Source organism: Frankliniella occidentalis, unplaced genomic scaffold (genome assembly GCF_000697945.3).
Source record: "Frankliniella occidentalis isolate FOCC.00 unplaced genomic scaffold, Focc_3.1 Scaffold4, whole genome shotgun sequence".
In the NCBI taxonomy this organism is placed as follows: Eukaryota; Metazoa; Arthropoda; class Insecta; order Thysanoptera; family Thripidae; genus Frankliniella; species Frankliniella occidentalis.
In genome coordinates this window covers 1,166,860-1,188,442 of record NW_026267134.1, presented here as the reverse complement: position 1 = coordinate 1,188,442, position 21,583 = coordinate 1,166,860, and the positions used below count along the sequence as shown (strand labels likewise).

At 43.8% G+C, this 21,583-nt stretch overlaps 4 protein-coding genes and 1 long non-coding RNA gene across 10 annotated transcripts in view; 2 read left to right on the top strand and 3 right to left on the bottom strand.

Annotated features, from left to right (window-relative positions):
* The window catches only part of LOC113202185 (liver carboxylesterase 1), a 26,456-nt gene extending 21,006 nt beyond the window's left edge, over positions 1 to 5,450 (top strand). For all 3 annotated transcript variants that reach the window (XM_026416292.2, XM_026416293.2, XM_052268895.1), the window contains exons 4-8: positions 2,233 to 2,528; positions 2,605 to 2,850; positions 3,041 to 3,345; positions 3,432 to 3,525; positions 3,624 to 5,450. In XM_026416292.2, the coding sequence (XP_026272077.1) occupies positions 2,233 to 2,528; positions 2,605 to 2,850; positions 3,041 to 3,345; positions 3,432 to 3,525; positions 3,624 to 4,145 (1,463 nt within the window). In that variant the 3' untranslated portion in view covers positions 4,146 to 5,450. The remainder of the gene's footprint in view (positions 1 to 2,232; positions 2,529 to 2,604; positions 2,851 to 3,040; positions 3,346 to 3,431; positions 3,526 to 3,623) is intronic.
* Positions 4,752 to 10,660, bottom strand: LOC113202184 (piwi-like protein Ago3). 2 transcript variants are annotated; one of them, XM_026416291.2, is made up of 18 exons: positions 10,501 to 10,660; positions 9,741 to 9,841; positions 8,577 to 8,749; positions 8,364 to 8,492; positions 8,089 to 8,287; positions 7,812 to 8,011; positions 7,611 to 7,724; positions 7,361 to 7,526; positions 7,149 to 7,268; positions 6,844 to 7,009; positions 6,589 to 6,770; positions 6,224 to 6,508; positions 6,029 to 6,145; positions 5,751 to 5,945; positions 5,435 to 5,626; positions 5,252 to 5,353; positions 5,034 to 5,174; positions 4,752 to 4,947 (listed from the first exon to the last, which is right to left on the bottom strand). In XM_026416291.2, the coding sequence occupies exons 2-18, from the start codon at positions 9,837 to 9,839 to the stop codon at positions 4,861 to 4,863; spliced, it is 2,667 nt and encodes an 888-aa protein (XP_026272076.1). In that variant the 5' UTR covers positions 9,840 to 9,841; positions 10,501 to 10,660; the 3' UTR covers positions 4,752 to 4,860. The 2 variants fall into 2 exon arrangements, with proteins under 2 accessions (XP_026272076.1, XP_026272075.1); XM_026416290.2 differs by lacking the exon at positions 10,501 to 10,660 and adding an exon at positions 9,955 to 10,264.
* Positions 10,661 to 11,771: 1,111 nt separating this feature from the next.
* LOC113202189 (uncharacterized) lies at positions 11,772 to 13,414 on the bottom strand. Its single transcript, XR_003303204.2, has 3 exons — positions 13,265 to 13,414; positions 12,875 to 13,028; positions 11,772 to 12,110 (listed from the first exon to the last, which is right to left on the bottom strand). It is a non-coding gene; the product is annotated as an uncharacterized LOC113202189 (long non-coding RNA).
* A 35-nt stretch (positions 13,415 to 13,449) lies between these two features.
* On the top strand, positions 13,450 to 16,952 carry LOC113202186 (N6-adenosine-methyltransferase subunit METTL3). 2 transcript variants are annotated; one of them, XM_052268882.1, is made up of 9 exons: positions 13,450 to 13,582; positions 14,237 to 14,449; positions 14,534 to 14,732; positions 14,817 to 14,977; positions 15,072 to 15,184; positions 15,275 to 15,401; positions 15,485 to 16,131; positions 16,218 to 16,396; positions 16,480 to 16,952. In XM_052268882.1, the coding sequence occupies exons 1-9, from the start codon at positions 13,468 to 13,470 to the stop codon at positions 16,589 to 16,591; spliced, it is 1,866 nt and encodes a 621-aa protein (XP_052124842.1). In that variant the 5' UTR covers positions 13,450 to 13,467; the 3' UTR covers positions 16,592 to 16,952. The 2 variants fall into 2 exon arrangements, with proteins under 2 accessions (XP_052124842.1, XP_026272080.1); XM_026416295.2 differs by lacking the exon at positions 13,450 to 13,582 and adding an exon at positions 13,685 to 13,833.
* The window catches only part of LOC113202188 (partitioning defective protein 6), a 13,832-nt gene continuing 9,179 nt past the window's right edge, over positions 16,931 to 21,583 (bottom strand). For both annotated transcript variants that reach the window (XM_052268901.1, XM_026416296.2), the window contains 3 exons: positions 20,789 to 20,922; positions 20,424 to 20,690; positions 16,931 to 20,253 (listed from right to left, as the gene is read on the bottom strand). In XM_052268901.1, the coding sequence (XP_052124861.1) occupies positions 19,906 to 20,253; positions 20,424 to 20,690; positions 20,789 to 20,922 (749 nt within the window). In that variant the 3' untranslated portion in view covers positions 16,931 to 19,905. The remainder of the gene's footprint in view (positions 20,254 to 20,423; positions 20,691 to 20,788; positions 20,923 to 21,583) is intronic.

Genomic DNA, 21,583 nt, shown 5'->3' with positions numbered 1-21,583 from the left:
ACACTTTGTGGGAGGAGAGTGCAGCAGCAACCTTCAGGGCATATGAGCTGCTGAGAGGCAAAGAAGCTGTTTATGAACCCAGTGAGAAACAGTTACATCGAAATGATGTCAGACTGATATCGTTGTCGGTAAATTGCCGATTATCGTGTCGAATCGATCCTGAGATGGTCTTAAAATCGAGGCATTTCCGATAACTGACATCTAGTTGATGTCGATTCGATGTCACATCGATTTTGATTTCTCACTGAGAAGAGAGGCATGCGGATGCCAGGCGGTCGCATTCTCTCGAGAGGGACTTCAACTGTTTTTTTTGGTGCAACAGGGATCGGGCAGACCAGGCCGGGTACTGCCCTCGCGCCCAGCGCTCCCGGCAGGGCCACGACCGGCCACGACTGTAACGAGCACTCTGGGCCCGTTCGGTCGTTTCGTTTTCGAAATGGAGGCGATTAGAGAGGTCACTGGGCGATTGTGCTCGTTACGGTATTTTAGAGTAGGGATTGCACAGAAAGTACTCCGTCATTCGCCCATGAAGGCGTCAAGTTTGGCCCGTGCAAGCTCTCATAGCGCCTGACAGGTAGGCAACAGCTTGCCTGCAGTGCATGCGAGCACTACGGGAGTGCCTATCCTATGTCTCGCAGGCGCCGAGCTCCCGTACCCGTAATTTGTCGGTGAAATCTGAGAGAACGTACTTTCTTGACGATTCCTTATGCAGCAAGCCATCAACCGATTTTCGATACCCTTACGCAAATTATGAGAGATATTTTTAATTCAGTCATATTCTATGTTTTTGCTGCATGCCGCCCATCCTTGAGATATTGTCCACGGCTGTGTTTTGAATTGATTTTGAGCAGCACTTTCATTTCATCTTATCGATATCCCCGTGCATTGCACCTGCACCCCACCGATCGAACATCACCACGACCATGCCGAGCGATCCGCTCAATCTCCTCGTGCCTCCTGTGCGTAACTGCGGGGCGCGCCGCCGGGCCGGCCTCGCTCCCCTCCTCGCCCACCAGCCTGCTTGCACCCCCTTCAAGTCGCGGCAGCGCGCCGTATCTGCACGATCCGTGGCCTCTCTTTACTCCCCCGCCCCCTGCCCCACCACACCCCCTCCTCTGCCGCGGGGTCACGCAAGGGGCACGCACCGCTACGCCCGCCCAGGGCTGGATCCAGGCTGTGCGCGCGAGGGGGCGGCCTCGGCGGCAGTCAGTGGCATAGCCAGCGCAGCCAGCGCGGCGCGGGGACTTTTTCCTTTGTTTCCGGGGCCGCCTGGCCTCCGCCTGGACGGGGCTCGCCCGGTGGCCCTAATAAGGCGCGGGACGCCGCCCCCCTCCCCTCCAGCTCCTCCCTCCACACTGCCCCCGCCCACCCCACCCGCTCCACGAGCGTGACCGCTGCCAAGTCGGCCCTACACGGATGAAATTTGCTCTGCGCGGCGATACCGTGGGAGCGGGCCAGCGGGCCGGTGGGGGCCTCTCCTCGGCGCCTTTGGCATTTCACCCGGAGGGTGTGGGGAGGGGGTGGCAACAGTGGCAGGTGAGCGACGGACGGAGCGCAAGAGGGAGGGAGGGAGGAGAACCTCCACCCCCCACCCCCCTCATGTCCGGCCAGTCTCGCCTCCCGACCACACCGCCGAGGAGTGGCCACTGGCCGACCACCGTAAGGGTCAAGGGGAGCCCTGCGCGGGGCGATCGCGCGGGGTCACGAGTCCGCCCCCCGGGGCCGCCGCGCCGCCGAGCCATTAGACGCGGCAGCCGCGCTGCTGCGGCTCGTATTCTCGGGGGGCCGCCCCCAGAGAAGTGGGGAGGGGGTCATGACGCACGGGAAACTCGACTTAAACACGTCGGGAATCTGCTGCTGCTGCTGCAGATAGTCGGCACTTCTGCAAACTCGTCGTGTTTACCTCTTTTTGTCGAAGACGATAAATGTCCCCGCCCTCGGTCAGTTCCCAGGTCTGGCAATCAGGGAGGAAAATGGGGTGGGCGGACCAAGGGGCAGGCGAGAGGGGGGGGTCGATATGAATCAGAACAAATGGGTAGACCGGGATGCCATCGGTCAACGCCTGGTTATGTGCCCAAGAGGGAAGGACGGCCTGAGATGTTGGCGCGTTGCGTTCAAATCTCCGGGAGTGTGGGGATCGATTCCCTGTCACCTCTTGTGAACTGTGGCCCTTCGCACGACCCTACCCGCGGTTAAAACCTACCTATATCCAAAATGTGGGTGACCTCGCAGGCAACCCTCCGGCGGAGGGCTGGTCCGTGATGCTGTGGCTGCACTCGGGCGACTTCCAGACGGGCGCGACCAGCCTGTGGGACGGGTCGGTGCTCGCGGTGCGCCAGAAGGTGATCGTCGTCACGGCCGCCTACCGCCTCAACATCCTGGGCTTCTTCACCACGCTGGACGGCAACGCGCCCGGCAACTGGGGGCTCTGGGACCAGGTGGCCGCCATCGACTGGGTCCAGAGCAAGATCGCGGCCTTTGGCGGCAACCGGAAGAACATCACGCTCTTCGGCCACGGCGCGGGCGGGGTAGGCCTTGGACTCATAACACTGCGAAGGGTTCCCCGCCACGGCCCTCCCTCTCTAGACGACTCTCTTGTCGCAGGTGAGCGTCGGCCTGCACGTCATCTCGCCCATGTCGGACGGCTTCCAGGCAGCCATCGCCATGAGCGGCAGCGCCACCACCCCGCCGGACTCCAGCTCGGGCGGGGTGGCGCGAGAGGAGCGCAGCACCGTGGAGGCCATCCGCAAGCTGGCCGAGCGCTTCTACTGCCGGCCCTCCACCGCGGACGTCGTCTCCTGCATGCGCAACGTGCAGCCCGTCCAAGTGCTCGTCGAGGCAGCGCTACAGGTGACCACATAGTGACCGCCGACCACCACGTCGAGGTCTACTCTGGGGGTGCGGGCGGGGGAGGGGGAGCGGTCTGTCACGGGAAGTTCGCCTATGACGCAGGTCTCTTCGACCTCCTTGACTGAATTGATTCCTTTGCAGGCGTCGCGATGTCGCTTTGTAGTACTCATGCGGGTGCCTCTTTGTGCAGTTCACCAAGTACCTGCCCGTGGTGGACAGCAAGTACAACAATGTTTCGCAGCCCTTCCTGAGCGACAAACCCGCCACCATGCTGGAGATGACGCCCAAGGGCACGCCTCTGATGGTGGGGTACACGGACCACGAGGACGCGATGCAGATGCGCAAGGAGCTGGAGGGCGGGCTCAGCTCCTCCAAGTACACTGAGCTGCTGGTGGACGCCACCTCGGCCGACCTGCCGCAGCCCGAGTCGGAGAACAACGACACCTGCCCCATCAACGGCGAGCAGGCTATGGACGCTGTCACTTTCTATTACACGTGAGTCGGTAGTCCTCCTTGCCTACACCGTGCGCCAATGATGAAATAATATTTTGAATTTTTCTGTTGCTTCGCTGTGACACCAGGCCGATCCCTGCCACTGAAGACACCACGCTGTTGCGGCAGAAGTTCATGGAATTCACCACGGAGAAAAAGTACGGAGCACCAGCATTCCTGCAAGTGAGTACTCCGCTGCTCCACTTGGACCTGCTTTCACGTCTATCTATACGGCAATTCCAACAACCGACTTCGCCCTTCCCCCATGACTGTGTTTTCAGGCCTCGTTCTCCTCCAAGGTCTCGCCCACATGGATGTACAGGTTCGACTACCGCCTCAAGTCGACCGCCGTAGGCGACGCGGTGCCAGACTGGATCAACGTGCCCCACCAGTACGAGTTGCCGTTCGTGTGGGGAATGCCCTTCTGGACATCCCTGCCCTCCCAAGTTGTGTGGAACTCACAGGACAAGAAGATCGCCGACATCATCATGACGCTGTGGGGCAGCTTTGCCAAGACGCGGAACCCCACGCAGCAGATCCAGGGAGGTGCTGTGAAGTGGGAACCTTTCACGGAGCAGAACCCTGGCGTCATGGTCCTCGACAAGAACTTCTCCATGACAGACGTGTCAAACTTCGACTACAGGAGTTTTGCCTTCTGGAACACATACTACCCTAAGGTCATAGAGTCCTTGGTAGGCTGCTGCAACCAGACAGATGGGGCTTCCACCGTGGCGCCCAGAGGCCTGCACTTGGCTCTGCCTGTTCTGGCACCCCTGCTGCCCTGGGCTACCTGGCGTGTCTGAGGCATCTCAGGGATAAGGTCTCGCACGTCAGTACATCGGAAACATTTCGAGTTCACGAACTGTTACAGTGAAGTGCAAGTCCAACTTGGCAATACTATACTGTGGCAAAGGGTATCATTCTTGTCCAAGACTTGTGGTCTGAGAGAATGCTAATTCTACGAGTGAATGCGAACTTTAATTTGTTGGAGCTCCACGTGTTTTGCTGTGGTTAAGTAGTAATAATAATTGAATATTGGCTTTACTGAGGCCCTTACAGAAAGTAATACTCTGGTAAATGGGATGATAAATATTATGAAAATGATTTCACTCTCAGAAATCAGCAACAGCACTTTATTGAAACATCACATTTATTTTATGTGCTCAAATAGGGTTCTTTAAGTTTCCATTCTTCTGGCAATACTGCTCAATCTTCTGATGGATTGAGAATATTAAAAACAAAACAGAACTCACGTTGGAACTGAATTGACCCATCAATGTACATACATTTCAAATGTAATTTCAAAATTTATCTAACAGTGATATCAAAGAATCCTTCTTCCAAAGATTGTGTTGAACTTTGGTTGTATATGCCAGGATGCTTTGCGGAAAATAAGGAAAATCTCAAAATTAAACTGGAAAAGAAAATTTAATGTTGTGATTTCAATTGGCTTAACATGATTTGGCCAATTAATTATTAACAATTTTTTTTGTTATATAAATAAAATTAGAGACAAGCTCACAAAAAGAAGAGCCTATCACATAGTTTTTCAGAGGCATCTTTATGTACACTTTGGCCGACAAGGTAGGCCAGTTTGTGGGCATACTGGAAGAAAAAAAAACGAACACATAGTCTATAATGATGTTTCACTCACAGATACAATGAAGGTTAAGTAATGTGAACAGACTTACTTGACAAGGGGCTGGCACCCGGACAGTGCCTGGCCAATTATAATACATATGGGTCATCTTAAACGTAAGGCGTTGTATGTGATCAACTTTCATCTGGCACCCGTCATGAATTACAAGATAATGGGTTGGGGTAACTGTCCCCTATCAAAGAAAAAGAGTTAGCTTTAGAAAAATGGAGACTAAATTCGATTCAGTGCACAAAAATGTGAGATCATTACCTGGGATGAAAATTGAGACACTAAAAAGAAATCATACCAGTCTCTTCTTGTTACAGTGTGGTCAACCACTGTGCCTGGCGGTGGGTTAGAGTAGCCTCCACCCTGCAATGACAGAAATAATAAAAATAATGAAAATATTGCATCACACCGATCAAAACCAGATAATAAAGACAGTTAACTCACAAGTTCTTGAAATATACGACAGTTGATTCTCTTTTGAACAATTACAACAGTCAATTTTGGCGAATATGAGGCATTGACAGTGCTGAAACATGACATTATTTGTGGTATCTCCCATTCAGTTGCATATTTTAATTGTCCATCACCAACACCGTCACGGTAGATAACAATTCTCTCAGGAAATGCTCCATTCACCTAAGGAAGTAACACCACAAGTATTTAATATAGTAGGCCTGTCATCAACTCAATCCAACAGAGCTGAAGCAAATAGTTACAAATTAAAAATGCACAGAACAACAGCTCAAAAGGTAGCACTTACATCATAGTATTTCTTCAATGCCGAAACTAAACACACTTTGAGGCCATCAACAATTTCCTGCCCAGGAGTTTGGAAAACAGTTCGGGAAAACCATCGTGTTAATGGTTGGTTTAGGGATGCAACAAAACCAGTAACACTACTCCCTTTTCTTGATGCATCATGGTACACATCCATGCCGCATACCATTAGACCCTCCTGTACCACAAATTAAAAAATTAAATCACTGCACAAAGAACATTAAATATAAAGATAAATGATGACGATGGTAAAGAACATACAAAGGGAATCTTCACAGCCCAAAGGGATCCACCTAATTTGCAATTAATTTGCAATGCTATCTTCTGAGTAACAGATCTTAATTTATCCTCTTTTGATATCGTCCGAGTGTTTATTACCTGCAATGAGATAACTTAGTTAGAACTTAAATAAAAATACAATACAAGAACACAAAATAAATCAGTAACACATTTTACTTGGCTAGCAATGGGCTGATCTGAACAACAAATTTTCTTGATTGCTGAGTATCTGTCGTCCCTGCTGGTAGGGCATACAGTTACAACTAATTGAAGAGGTTGTTTAATGTTTTCTCTTAGCGCTTTGACGTATGTGTCTGTTCGATCATTGGGTAGCGCAATGACTTGAGGGTTGTTGACTTCAATGCCCATTTGTTGTCCAACTCTTTTCAGACATTCTGAGAAGTTTTGAACAACTCTTGAATCACGTGTTGTGCAAATCACAGCCCAATGGGTAATGTCCACCTGTAAGAATTGAGTATGACATCAAAAATGCTTCAACAAACACAAATCACAAAAAGGATTACAGCAGCTTCAAAACATACCGCGCTCAGAACCCTGTTATTACAAGCTGCAGAGCTCCAGTCACTCTTGGGGCCTGCGGGAACTGATTTCCCTCCACCAAAGATAATTGATTCACCAGGCACGACACGAGCTTCAAAAGAAACAGTGCTGTCTTCTATTTGAAGACCCCAGTCCGACAGCACCTTGCAAGCCTCCGGATTATCTGAACACACAAAGAGAAGAAATGAATTCCTGCAACACAGCAACCTTCAAGGAAGGGGTGAAAAATCTATCACCTTTGACAGATCTAATGAATTTTTTGAGAGCTAGTTGTCTTTGATTAGGTGTTATTCTGGTGTAAGTAGCAATATCCTTCATGATCTTGAAATCCTGAGTCATGGCATCTGTTAGACCTGTCATGTGGCATAGCTCTGGTACTAGACAAATTAATGTATCCTTGGTCTGAAACAGTACATAAAACAGTATTACAAAAAGGATAAGATTTCTTGTATTATTCAGCTGATACATTTAGGGGCTCATACAGATACTAAATGTTTGGACACCCAATGTATTTAATTTCTTTTAAGAGCAAAAATCTTACCTCTTCACCACTTTTGGGCTTGGGCCCTGCCCTGTCTTTTTGCTTACTAATCAGCATAGGTTGTCGGCAATCCTTTATTTTGATATCATATTGCTTCATGTAGTATTCTTGAAAACTTGTCTGAAATAATTTTTATAAATAATCTCATCATGAAGACTGTAACAGTGACAAGAATTCCCTTCAATTCAATTCAAGGGGAGTATACTACTTACCTCACCACCTGTCCGATTCCCAAAGGTAGACAGTGGGTTTATGTTGAAGTCCAGATCATCTACTCTGTACAACTTATTGTTATAACGAGTAAGGACACATGCCCCTATCAAGTCTTTTTGAACAGCAGTCTTCCATGATTCTTTGTTCCTTGATAGTGCCTCTTGTCTGCAAGGAGAAAGTTAAAACAACATACTAAGAACTGATGCTAAGTGAAGAAAATGAGACTAAAATAGATATGAAATCACTTACATTACATCATAACAAGTAAGTTGTCGTAAGACGCGATGGGAGGCATTTATGTTAAGCATGATTCCCCCTTCGTATTCATCAATTGCAGTCACATATCCAGGCCAAATTTCTAATCTGGAAAATATGATTACTTTAAGACTCAGGCCAAATGTAGAGTAAAGTGACCACACAACATACTAGAATTAAAATCTAGTCACTAACTTATGTTGAGGAATGGTAGCCGCAGCTGCAGGATTGTAGTGCTGCCTCCCCATTCTTGCAAAGTTGAGAACTTTAAAAATCTTATTAAATAACACATTATAAAAGTGAGTGCAATCGCCTAGACGACGAGTCTTCTTGTAAATTATCTTAATGGTGACCTCACTCCCATCAACAGGATGAGGGGTGGTTAGGACTGTGATCTGAAACAATGAAAACAATATGTCATAGACGTGTCAACAGGGAAGTAGCGTGAAATTTATTTGCTTATTGCCCTCACCGAGTCAGATAATTTGATTGGTAAATATAAAATTACTCCGTCAAAATTTTTCACTCTACCATACTTTTCATGACAAGCATTAAGGAGTTTAAATCGCATTTGTTTGCTGTCTACATCTGGAGAGAACTTGACCTCATATTCAAAATAGCCTTTTCCTGGCTCACAGCTTAATCTCACATAATTTGCACTAGCCTTAATTCTGGAAAAAATAAAATTGAAAATTTTGATGACAGAACTTTATTCATTCCTACTAAAATGAACTCTGTGGAACTTACGGCTTTCCCGAATCACCCTTCCTGATAACAGGAGGTCGTTCTTTGTTTTCCTCTACGGTCAATTCTGCTAGCTTTTGGGAAATAACCGCCGGAGAAGGCTCCTCGCCTGGAGTTGTAACCTTCCCAATCCTGAAAATAAAGTTAATTCAATCCGTAAAGCACAATTGAGTTTAGAGTTAAGATAGCAAGATTTACAGGAGGCTCTCCACTTACAAGGTTTTGCCTCTTGCTAGCGAGAGCAAGCTTGCCCTCCCACTAGGAACGGAGGGTGTAGGAGCTGTCTCATGGGTAATCCCTGGTTGAGGCAACTGCTGTGGTTCCAAACTCTTAGATCCCGCAGCCAGGGCAGAGAGCAAAGATGCTCGGCCACGGGCAGGTGCAGTGATCTGCAGGTTGGACAAAGACCAAGGTGATAAACAAAAGGCATTCATTGAAGTACATCCAGCCAAATATGCCATGACTCATAGACATCTACGGGACCATCCAGACATCTAAATGGTCCACTTAGACGTCAAAATGGTCACCTTAGACATTGGAATTACTGGCTGGGCATCTTCAAATGTAAAGTGCAACCAGCTTAAGGGGGGATCCTAGTGTAGCAGCTCAAAAACAATGCTTGTTTTGGGAATTTTATATTAAAACTACTAAAGCTCTTATCGCAAATTTGAGAACACGGTTTAAAAGATGGCATTTTAATGCAAAAAATGCAAAAACAAACGTCCTGATATCTTTAAAGGTGCGGCGACACGGCCTGCTACAAGGGCAGCATGTAGTTTCATGCTGGCCGCACTACTGCAGCCTAAACGGTTCATCTCACCTAGCTCCGATTTTTTTTGGTTGTACTTTACACATGTGCCTATGGTCGGTACTAGAAGATCTGGGATCGGAGATGCCCTTCATATTTAGAAAAAAATCAAAACATTCAAAATTTTACCTTAAATTCGGTACTAAGAGTTTGACTTGCTCAAAAAAAATACTAAAAATTATTATATCGCAAAGATTCTAGTACCGACCATAGCCAGGTTCGTTCTGAACAAAACCCCGTTTCGTACGACTTTTTTGGACGCACCAGTCCGTGGGAAACACTACGGCCAGCCCAACGCTACATCAAGAACACGCCAACTGCCACCGGGGGGTATCGCCACAGTTTTAGAGTGATCGGGGCGGGTGAAATTGCGTTTTGTAGTTGGAAAACTAATCTTTTAAATGGTGTTTTGGTCAGTTCGATAGGAGCTATAGTTTTTTTTAAATAATTCCCAAAGTTACCCTTGTTTTTGAACCGCTACACTAGGATCCCCCCTTAAGCTACAGGAGAGAGGGAGGCCGGAAAAGTATGAGCTTAGGCTGGTCTGCGTATCAAAGGTTTCATTCACATACCACTGCTGTAGGTTCGACTGACTCCTGCTGTCCTGGCTCCTGGTTGCGTTTCCGTAAAGCTTCCGCTAAAGCCGCCCCGCGGCCCGCGCGCCCCGCCATTTCTTAACAAATGGAAGACAAAATAAGGTTAGCCAATAACACTATAATTCTCTAATATTCTTAGTCTACAGGACTTTAAAAAAAACATTGATTTGCTAGATAATATGGTAATTACGGTAGGTATTAATCCAAAATCCTTCAGAAAAATGAATCTCCCTTCAGACCTTGATGAATAAGATATATTGTGCCAGGGAGAATTGAGGTTATGGGAGATTAACTCTGGGCGATTAACAAAGTCCCTGCAAACATCATAGTTTCATTTGAGAAACCCATGAAGTATGAGGAATGCTGTAGTGTTTTGAAATCAAGTAATAAATGTCAAAAATTGCTTTACTGAAAAAAAAGGACCAAAAAAAGATTGTTGCTAGGTATTAAGGACTAGAAAGAAGTGAGCTCATTAGGTGGTTTAGCTAACGACACGCAACAAGAACTACAAGACTAATAAAGAATACTAGGACAAAAATGAAGTTAGAGGCGTTAAGCACGTTAAAGCGTCGAGATTGTGGCAACCCAACAGGTGGTACGGTACGACAAGTTTGGACACGTCCGAATGGCAAGGAATGACCATCATTGAGTAAAATGAATAAAATGGGCCCATTAACAATGCAAAGAACTATGATAGGAGAAAAGGTAATACACTGAAATGAGGTGGAGAACTTACCAGAATCCTTTTAAACCGAACTTCTGTACTTTAATCCACAATCACAACGATCCTGTAACCTAGGTATCTGTGGGCGTCAGTTGAAGATTGCAGGGTGAGCAACTGCAACTGTATTGTATTCCTTAATGATAATCGACGGAAATCTGAACACATAAAACATCTACTGCAATGAAAAATAAAATCAAAAAAGGAGATGTTAAAGATCATTTTTATTTCATGCAAGTAACACACACATCGGAAAAGTAGAGTGGGGAATTCTCATGTTGGTATGAACGTGGAATGACCACTTCGGTTTGAAAGAGGGTGATAACGAACGAAAACATTTTCTTCAATTCACCTCACAAATGAGAATGGTGAGTACGCGGACGTAAGTGAAGAGCCACTCTCGTAGAAATGATATCGCGTGTGATAGGTAAAAGGCAATGCCAAAAAGTGCCTGTCGCCTCCCCTCCCCTCCCCTAAACTATCCCCCCCCCCTCTCTTCTGAGTGCGAATAATGCGGTTATCGATCATTCACTATTCACAGTGGACGACAGTTCTGGCTGGGTTCTTCTGCTGCTGCCTAGAGAATTCCGAGGCGATCCTCAGTACAGTGAATACGTTTTATCTGTCGTTCAAAAGACCTTTGACCACATTTCTTCGCAGAAATGTCTATTAAAAAGATCGCACAACAGCTTCCAAACTGGTGAGTTATGTCCAGATCATCAAACATAAAGATCCACGTAAAACTATGTCGAGTGCCCTTGAAGAGTAAGAGGTTAGGCTAGGTGATGGGCTTTTTAATCTTTTCTGTATCGTTGTGATATTTTTGCTGTGTCCCTGCTTTTATAAACTATCACAATTGAGTGGATTTTTATTGTCCCTGGCTGCCTGAGAAGTAGTACAATTCATTTGATGTTGTCAGTTTGTTCTTTTATGTCCTTCTCTTTAGTTAGCGGCAGTTATTGTGAAGCAAGGCAGTTATGAAGCTGATGTTCCCATTCAAGTCAACTCTTTTTTTCCAGGATCCCGTCCTTGGCCGCCTATGGAGCAACAGGAGGGTTGGCTGTTGTCTACTTCACAGAATGGAGAGTCATAACTGATTATATTCCTCTTTACAACTCAAAGTACAAAGAGGATTCCTAATTTAGTTGTAAGCATATTAACTTAACCATGTAAAAAAATGCAAGATGCAGTTTGCAGGTACTACTTGTACCTCACAAGCCATGTGATCTTCAATTGTTTTTAGATATTCTATGAGAAAGGAGGATTGTAATATAAATTGTCTTGGCTTAGCAATATTGTTTTATTATAAACCTGATGAACTATAACTTTCTGTACCCACTGCAACAAATCACATTCCGACAAATTTAAGATACCTCATTCTTTACTTTTCCTGTCTAATTCAAATAACATGTTGGCAAACGCTTCATCGCGGCGATATTTGTATTCACGCCAAGTAGGACGAACAATTACTGAAACAAAAACTCCAATCCCCACTGCTATGGTACCATATTTTAGGAGATAAGTTCCATTAGTGGTAGGCTGCTTCCACTCCGCTACAAACATTCGCCAGTTTGGCTTGACTGGAGCCTCCCCTTTGGACATGCTGGCTGTTGACTTCATTGAAACTGGAAAAAAAATAAAATTGATAAACAGAATGTCATAGCAGTTGTCACCTCCTTTAAATGAAAATTGTTCTGATGTTATGGGATCAGCTGTTTGTGTCTTTGACGTGGCAAATCCAGGGAATATTAACACAGGTGGAACTCTGAATTCACAACAAGGAGTGTGTCCGAATTCTCCAATGTGTCGACACAAGTTGTGTCGAGGAGTGGAGCGGAGTAGTGTCGAGTGAGCCGTGATTGGTCGGATTGGCCGCTCACGCTACTCCGCTCCACTCCTCAAAACAACTTGTGTCGAGAAGTGTCGACACATTGGAGAATTCGGACACACTCAAGGACATTTAGACAACAAAATTATATCAAAAACTTATTGTTCATGGCATTGAGTGTGTCAAACTGCACCCATCCACCCACCCAACCTTGTCTTTGGAGACTAACTCATATACTTCGAATTGCATATTGTTATGTAGGTAGATGGAGTGGAATCATAATTCCATCACTTTTTGGCCTCAAAAGAAAGAATTTTCCATTAAAACACATTAATAAGCGCACAAAGAGACATGCATATCCCACTATCTGTTATTGGCATGAATGGTTTTGTCACTCACACAATCACTTTAATACTTGAAGACAACAAAATTAACATAAAATATTTTGACGACTTGTTACTGTCAACTAAATTAGTGACAGGTCGGGTGAGTGAATGCAATTTGTCCCAGCAACTGAAATTTTGGAAGGTGAAGAACACAAAATGGTAATGAAGTGGGTACCTTTGGGGGAGGAAGATCTTTCTTCTTATCAAAAGTTTTTTTGTAGCTCCAAATGATTGGCTCAACAATAAACCATCCACAAAATGAACCAATGGCAGTGGCCAAAAATAGGCGCGAATTGGGCCCAAGAGAGACCTTCATCAGACTCCAGATGCTGCAAATTAAGGAATAGTTCTATACAACCAATATAGGCAACGATGAACATCTACAGTTCTTGCCAATTAATAGAGAACATAACCAAACACACCAGGGCAACCAAGAAGACAATGATTGGAAATAGACAAATCACGCTCTGTGGTTGAAATGCTAGACAAAGTGCTAAATTATGCCTGCCCTTCCCTCAATTTTCGAATGAATTGTTACAGACCAGCTTGGGACTCCTATTCCTACCTCACGTCTTCACAGGACCACTCTGATCTCCAAATTCAGCCAATGTTTTGCTTCGTTCGGCCTCTAGTTCCTCTTTGGATGCGATTTTCTTAGATAATCTAGCAAACTCTGGTGACCAAATATAATATCCTCCGATACTTCCAAGAAAAAGTCCCAATAAAAGATCTGGTCCGGTAAGTCGAATTCTTCGTCGGCCAAATCGCATGTTGGGCTGGGCTGAGGTTTGCTGCTGTCTTCTGCTGCTTTTGCTGCCGACTTCTTCCGCGTATAAAGTTCTCATATTCCTGTATTTCAAGTCCAATATAGCCATCGTACGTGGTAAGAAAAAGCTCATAACCACATCAGATTAAGAACCAATAAAATGTATTTTTCCAGGTTTTCTCTGCTTTTTGAAAATGTGGATAAAAGTTGTCACGTGAATGATAAATTTTTTAATGTAAAACATTTTAAAAATTCAAATTGTTTTCTTGAACAAATCTGCTTGTGGTGCCTGCCTGAAAAGAAAAACACTGGCGAATCGTTTTGGTTATTTGTTTACGTTGTTTTGTTTGGCGTTTAGTCAAAAATAAGTAAGTTGGCCTTCTTAGCCTTAGCTTTACATCATTATTTCTAAGTATTTAATTTGATAGATTCTCGATCTGGGAAATAGGAATAGAATAGTTGTTTCTACCTTCTTAAACACCTACTATTAGTTGTATAAATATTTTTCAACAATTCCATTGCAATTTTACTTTTCTATATTTTATTTGTAAACCAAAGCCTCAACTTTATCATTATCATTAAATAATATAATGAAATAAAAACAAGTACTTTTCTTTGCTTGCTGTCTTCAAAGTTTATAAATTGAACTGTTGGAATTCCCTACACCTATTTCAGTAGTTGTCATGCCCTATTGTGTATGATAAAAATAGCTATTTTGACCTCAAGACAAATTAAATAAAACCAGTTCCAATTAACTCATTTGTCCATAAGGTAAAATGTCGGATGCTTGGGAGGAAATACAAGCTTTAAAAAGCAAACGAATTAGTCTTCGTGAGAAGCTACAGAAGCGAAAAAAAGAAAGAGAAGATATTCTGAGTTTAACGGGAGGACCTCTTAGACCACCTGAAGTTTCTCCAACGTCTTTAACTAAGTCGTTAACTACTGAAAGCACACGGGCCACATCTGTTTCTACAAAGGCGACTGGTATGTTCTGATTTCTCTATGATAAGATATTAAAACCAATCAAATTATGCTGCAAGAAATTGATTAAAGAATGTATTGTTGCAGATGATTTGACTTGCAAGATAGAAACTGGAGTTGAGCCAGTTAAGACTGATCCTGCTGCTGAGAAAGAACTACTCCGATGTCTCAGTGAGGTGTCGCTCACATTACCTTCCAACAGTGAGCAGCTAGCTTCTATGGTTGGTCGACCACTTCAGACAGTCACAAACCTTCTCCAGAAATTTGCCACTCAACAACTTATCAGGTGTGAATTAGTTTTAATGTCTAAATGGTAGTACCAAAATAAGATTTGTTCTTAAATGTTACCTCAACAATGTTTCTTTGTTAGTATCAAGGATTGGGGTAAGGATGGCCTCTTGGAGGTTGTTAGTGCAGAACATAGCAAATTGTCCGCCATGGTATTGGAGCTTACAGAATGTGATGAAATTGAAACATCAGCCAAGAGCCGTGCACTTCTCCCTACTGCTAGAGGGGATAATAAAAGGAAGGGTAAGTGACAAATTGTTAGTTAAACTTATTTTGTTGTATTCAATGACCGTTTATTTAGAATATTTTCACATTGACAATATGTGCTGGTGGATAGGTGTGGATATTGAAGATGAGCCTGGGAGCAAAGCTGCAAAAACACAAAGTTTAGACAAGGATGATGGCAAGAAATCCAAGGATAGAAAAGACCCAAAATCAGAAGATATAATGGTAATCAGTTTCTTTCTATCCTATGGATGGATAAGAACAATAATTTGTTACAATATTATACATTGTATATTACAAATTTTTCTTTTTTAGTCACTTCTCTCAATGCCATCAATCAAAGAAAAAGAAAGTAAAAAAGTTGGAGAAGAAATCTTAGATCTTCTTAGCAAACCTACTGCGAAAGAAAGATCCCTCACAGAGCGCTTCCGTTCACAAGGAGGTAAATAAATAATCAATGCAAATATCTGGACTCCTGATATTAAGTATGCTAATCTCACAATTAAATAATTCCTCATTTCTAAGGTGCACAAGTGATGGAGTTCTGTCCTCATGGTACAAAAGCTGAATGTGCCAAGGTAAAGCGATCTAGTAATGGTGCTAGTGCTCTACAATGTAAAAAACTTCACTTCAAGAAAATTATACAGCAGCACACTGATGAATCTTTAGGCGATTGCTCATTCTTGAACACTTGTTTTCATATGGATACTTGCAAGTATGTTCATTATGAAGTTGATGGGCCCACTGTACCATTCCCCAGAGAAATTTCTGGCCCTGGAGGAAAATTAGAGAGTCCAGCTATGTCAAAAGATTCAACAATTTTATATCCACCCCAGTGGGTGCAGTGTGATTTAAGATACTTAGACATGAGGGTTTTAGGAAAGTTTGCAGTAATCATGGCTGATCCACCATGGGATATTCATATGGAACTACCATATGGTACCATGTCTGATGATGAGATGAGACAGTTGGGTATTCCAACATTGCAAGATGAAGGTCTGATTTTTTTATGGGTCACTGGACGTGCAATGGAACTTGGTCGTGAATGTTTAAAACTATGGGGCTATGAACGTGTTGATGAGATAATTTGGGTGAAAACCAATCAGCTTCAGAGAATTATCAGAACAGGGAGGACTGGACATTGGCTGAATCATGGGAAGGAACATTGTCTGGTAAGCAAGTTTCCTTTTATTCCTATGGCTCGTACCATTGTAGTGATTTCTGTGCTGAATTATTTCTTTTGTTCATTGGAAAATAGGTGGGAATGAAAGGAAATCCTGATAACCTGAATCGTGGCCTGGACTGTGATGTTATTGTAGCTGAAGTAAGAGCTACTAGCCACAAGCCAGACGAAATTTATGGAATCATCGAGCGCCTTTCCCCTGGCACAAGGAAAATTGAATTATTTGGACGACCTCACAACGTCCAACCAAACTGGTAATCCCTTCCTAAACACAACTAAGAATTTTCTCGGGATACTTTAAAGATACTTGCAACTCAACCTTTTGGTTCTCTTCCAGGATCACGTTAGGAAATCAAGTAGATGGTGTACGGTTAGTGGATCCTGAACTTATTAAGGCTTTCAGGGAGCGATACCCTGATGGAAATTGTATGACTCCTCCCAAGACCTGACAATGTGATAACATCACTAGTTAGAAAATAAAAGGAGGAACACATGATTGACTATGGACAACTGGAGGAAAAGCAGCAGTTAACAAATGTTTAGGCTTTCTTGAAGTGATTTCAGATTTAGATTGATGACATAGTAGCCATGCCAGAGTTATTAAACAAGTTGTTGTACCCCAAAAATGTGCATTTTAACAACAGTAGTCTTGATTTGGTGCAGAATGAGTTTTGAAGGAGTCACCTGTCACCCTGTCCTACCTACGGTACTACTGTACTTTACTTCTGAAGAAAGTAAGAAAGTATAATTTATCATATCGTGTGTTGGATAATCACAACAAAATAAAATGATTGGAGTCTTGTTTTATTATCTAAGAGTAATACGCAATAGGACGGACCAATTCATAGGTTCTCATAACTCCAAACATAAAAAAATATGTCAGTTCTAGCATTAAGGCAATAAGGCCCTATACATACAGTACACACAGCAAAACATTTCATTGGCAGAATTTATAATATAGTGTTTTGATAAAGTTTAAAGATCATAAATGAGAACAATACAACAAAAGCAACACATTCAAAGTTCATGAAACATCAAAACAGTGACTTGAAATTTTGTTGCATTTATCATAACAGGACACTTGAGTCTGAGCATGTCAATATATTCAGCTATATTTAAAAAAAAGAAAGAAAAAAAGTAAGATTTGGCAAGATAATTAACAAGAGGTTTAGTGGAATGAAACCGTTTCCAGAATACCTTAAAGATAAAATGATTCAGTAACAAGATAACCACTTTGAAATGGCATCTGAAACACATTCTCAGTCACTTCGTGCACCAATACATATACATACTTCAATAGTGCTGTACTTGTTGAGAAAACAACAATAAACAATTCAAACAATCATTTAAAAATATAGATCATTATGAACTATAAACTCTCTTTCACTATTTAACATAGAAATATTTTATACCATCCAGGGCCTGTAAGAAATCTATCAATATACTGTGAACAGTAACATTAAACTTGGAACCCTATCGGAAACACAAAAATACCATTCTAAATTTATCCAGCATGAGCAAATTTGGACGTCAAGGGGTGTCAAAAAGTTCCTCACTACAAGCGAAAACTTGAAATAACACTTTGATCTGCTGATTGCAACCTCTTTGTAAATTTTTTGCTGATATTTTTTTTTTTTTAACATTTCCAAATATTTGATTATTGACCATTCCTTTTTAACACAAAGAGAAAAGTCACCAAAGAAATTAAAACACTAACATAATGATATGGGCATTTGCGTAAAACTCCATGAGAAAAATTTGTCACAGAGAAAGAGAGAAGTATTCTTATGGTTTCAGGCACACAATTATGATATTGATTGGCAAAACTCATCCAATCGTTAGAAATTGTGTTCAAGACCACTAGGCACTAGGAATTAAACTCATATTGATATTATAAAATAAGTTATAAACGACAGACCTTATGGTTCATATATGAGGGACAATTTTGACTCAAAGGTTGAAATTTACTAATACTAGCCCACAATTTATCCTTCCAGATCGCATTGTTATATGTGATTCCCACATACATGCAAAGAATCTATAAGTATATTTAATCACCAACTAACATCTAGATGCTCATGATTATTCAGACGGCAAATAATTCACCTCAAATCTGGAAAGGCAGTCATGAGGGGAAAATGATGGAATGCACAATTTCATTATAACCAAATTGACGGCAAAATTGTGTCAAGAGGGATGAAGTGAAAGAAAAACTTGAGAAAGGGCATGCAGAACTGATAAAAGTGTACTATGTACAACAAAAGTGTAATAAAAAATACTTAATCTCACAGAATTACAGATGAGATGAAGAATTCTTCATCACATGGGGCTACGTCACTGTACAAAAATCCATTCCTACAGGTTCACTCAGGAATGCAACTTGATTTCAAAAATATAAAACAATATACAATAGTTAAATAATGCTGATGTCAAAAATGTGAAACCAATAGTAAGCCAAAGACCTCGGAAGACAAACAACAATGGAAAATACCAGTTGATTGCAAAATATCTTTCAACAAGTGCACCATGGTAAAATGTTTGAGAAGCACCCGTTTCCTGAAGATTTAATCACATTTCTGATCCTACCAAAGGTGCAAAATCATGTAGGTATATATTTATGTTCTAATGGTTAAGAACTTAATAAGTACAATGCTTTAGCTGCTCTTGACTCAAATATAAGTTTTCCCTCTTTGGTACATACAAAGCAGAACCAAAAGGTGCTTGTTTAAGTAGAGTGACAGTAAAGTGTAACAACAATCCTTCATTCTGAGCACCATAATATGTAGTACTTAATAAATTTACGTACTGCTAAATTACACAAAACCTGCTTTGAAGACCTACACAAATTAATCACAAGGCAATGAGGAATACAGGCATAAAAATTCATTATCCATTTAACAATATGTACACACAAAAATATAAGTAGACAAGTTCCTTGATTTATAAGTATTGATAGGCATATGTATAATGCTTTAGAAAGAGCTATTTCATATGATAATCACTCATTATTTTAAAATGCTGAAATCAGGGCAGTTACACACAGTTTAATTCATTTCTGGGAAGTGCTAAGGAAGCACTAACAAAATCCTAGCCAATTCGGTTTGAGAAAATGTACCTACATACATCTGTTCAAGACACATGCAAGACATGAAAAATAATTTATGCTTATCTTAACTAGCACAGGCTCAAAACTAATTGGAATGACAAACTTATTTTGTTGCAAGGAATGTGTTAAAGTATCAAGCCAGTAAAAAGTCAAGCCCTACATTGAGCTAATAGAAATAAAATTAGCTTACTAATGACTGTCATAAATAAATGGTGAAATACTTTTAGAATACTGATCGGAATTCAAAGTTTAACAGAAAAGAATGCAGAAGGGAGAAACAGAAGGAAAACTATAGAAAGACAATAACTTAAAATTATAACAATATCACTGAAAATGAGCATTTATTAAAATGTACTTTGCAGAAAATTATCCAAGTTGAACTTATTACATCTAACAACAATTACAACTCAACTTTCAAGTGGTCTGATGCCATTTACTCAGCTTCAATGAAAGCAATTTGATCATCTGCGTTCTATCTCTGGAAAATATATTCTATCCCAGCAAGAGCATTGAAATAAACACCCAACTCACAGCTTTTCCACACAAAATTTCAGAACTGGAGAGCTAAGGTGAGGAGAATAAAGGACAGAGAGCACAAATCGAGCACTTCACTGGCTGAGTCCATTGTAGATCGACCAAACGCCAAACAAAAATCAATCACAAATGAAGAACAGCCTCCTCTTTGTTGCTTCCGATGGTGGTGACGGTCGTGTTGATGGTCGTTACACTCGTGTTGTTGACGGCGGGTGTGGGCACGGGGCCAGACTCGTCCAGTGTCACTCCTGTAAAGTCCACGATTTCGTCCTGGTCAAAGCGGTCTTCGTCCGACCCAGTGGTGGCCGCCGAGTGCGCCGACAGCGCCGAGTGGGTCGACTGGTGGGACCCGGACGACAGCTGAGAGTTACGCGAGAAGGACCCTCTGCGCGGCGCAGCCAGAGAGCGCTGATTGGCTGGCTTCACCGTAATGATAAGATTTGAACTATTTGCTAGCATCATGTCTGTCACCTGAAATCCAAAAAAAAAAAAAAACAACAAACAGGGATGAGTAAATGGTTTATTTCCATTGAGTGTGTAGAGACCGAATAGAATGCGATCAGGGTACTATGGGGTACACTGGGGTACACCCTACATGACCACCGTGACACCTTGAGGACCACGACAGCCTTCCATCTCACCTGGTCCAGCGTCTTGCCCGTCACCTCGATGCCGTTCACCTCCAACACCTCGTCGTTGACGGCGAGCAGCCCCGTGCTCTCCGCCAGCCCGCCGGGCACGAGCCGCGAGATGAAGATGCTGGGCACCTTCTCGAGGCCCGCGGAGGTGACGCGCACACTCGTCCCGTCCCGGATGTAGAAGCCCAGCGGCCGGTCCGACCCGTACTTGATGAGCTTGACGCGGCGACACGTCTCGGGCACCAGGTCCACGTCGATGATGGCCGACACCTGTGGCAGAAGAGACCCGTCAGGAGGACCGTCCCGTCAGGTGGCGGCTGAACCTATCATCCGAGGCCTGGCCTTGCGGCCATGGGGGCTGCGCTCACCTGTCTGAATTCTCGGGGGTTGGAGATGGGGATGTACGTCTTGGATGACTTGCCCGGCGTGCCGCCAAACATGGACGAAATGAGGTTGCGCGGACGGAACGTGCCATAGCCGTTCAATTCTTCTATGCTCTCTCCTGCAACAACAGTCGACCGGAAGAATTAGACAAGGTGCAGTGATGCAATGGGAACAGCGCGGCCGCGTTTGTCATTGACCGCAGAGCGCTTCACGCCCACCGCGCGAAGTTAAAGGGACAAGAGCTTAGGGCTTATCCAGGCTGTAAGGGGCGTAAAAAAAAAGAAGAAAATTAATAGTCCTCTCGGGCCGCCGGGCCGGGGCGATTCGAGCCGCCTCAGCAGCCCTGTCCTACCTAACGTCCTTCGCATGGGCCGGCCGGCCCGGAGCGGCTGAGCGACTCCTCCACCACCGCCGCCCCTCCCAGCCGCTCCTTGGAGCGTGGCGACCTTGCGCGGCGTTGCCAGCGACTCCAGGAGTATATACAGCCAGGTGCCAAGGTGCCATGGGCAGACGAGCCGATGGCCAGATGAGCCAGCCAGGCACCTACCTTCCCGTCGTCACACGCTGGCCGTCACGACACAGCCAGGTGCCAAGGTGCGACGGGCAGTTGCAGCTGCAGACGAGCCAGCCGGGCACCTTCCCGTCGTCACACCTAGAGAGGATAGCTTATCCTCTCTAGGTCACACGCTGGCCGTCACGACACATAGCCAGCTGCCAAGGTGCGACGGGCAGACGAGCCAGGCACCCCACCGTACCGTCAGTCACACGCCGGCCGTCAC

Excerpts from the sequence above, each read along its gene's own strand:
- LOC113202184 (XM_026416291.2), bottom strand. The coding sequence starts at position 9,839 with ATGGCGGGGCGCGCGGGCCGCGGGGCGGCTTTAGCGGAAGCTTTACGG. Across the intron at positions 5,946-6,028 it reads GGGCTGTGAAGATTCCCTTT|GAGGGTCTAATGGTATGCGG; the intron begins GTATGTTCTTTA and ends TTTGTGGTACAG. Across the intron at positions 5,627-5,750 it reads CATTGAAGAAATACTATGAT|GTGAATGGAGCATTTCCTGA; the intron begins GTAAGTGCTACC and ends TTACTTCCTTAG.
- LOC113202186 (XM_052268882.1), top strand. The coding sequence starts at position 13,468 with ATGTTGGGCTGGGCTGAGGTTTGCTGCTGTCTTCTGCTGCTTTTGCTG. Across the intron at positions 13,583-14,236 it reads CAATATAGCCATCGTACGTG|GTAAAATGTCGGATGCTTGG; the intron begins GTAAGAAAAAGC and ends TTTGTCCATAAG. Across the intron at positions 14,733-14,816 it reads GCCACTCAACAACTTATCAG|TATCAAGGATTGGGGTAAGG; the intron begins GTGTGAATTAGT and ends TTTCTTTGTTAG.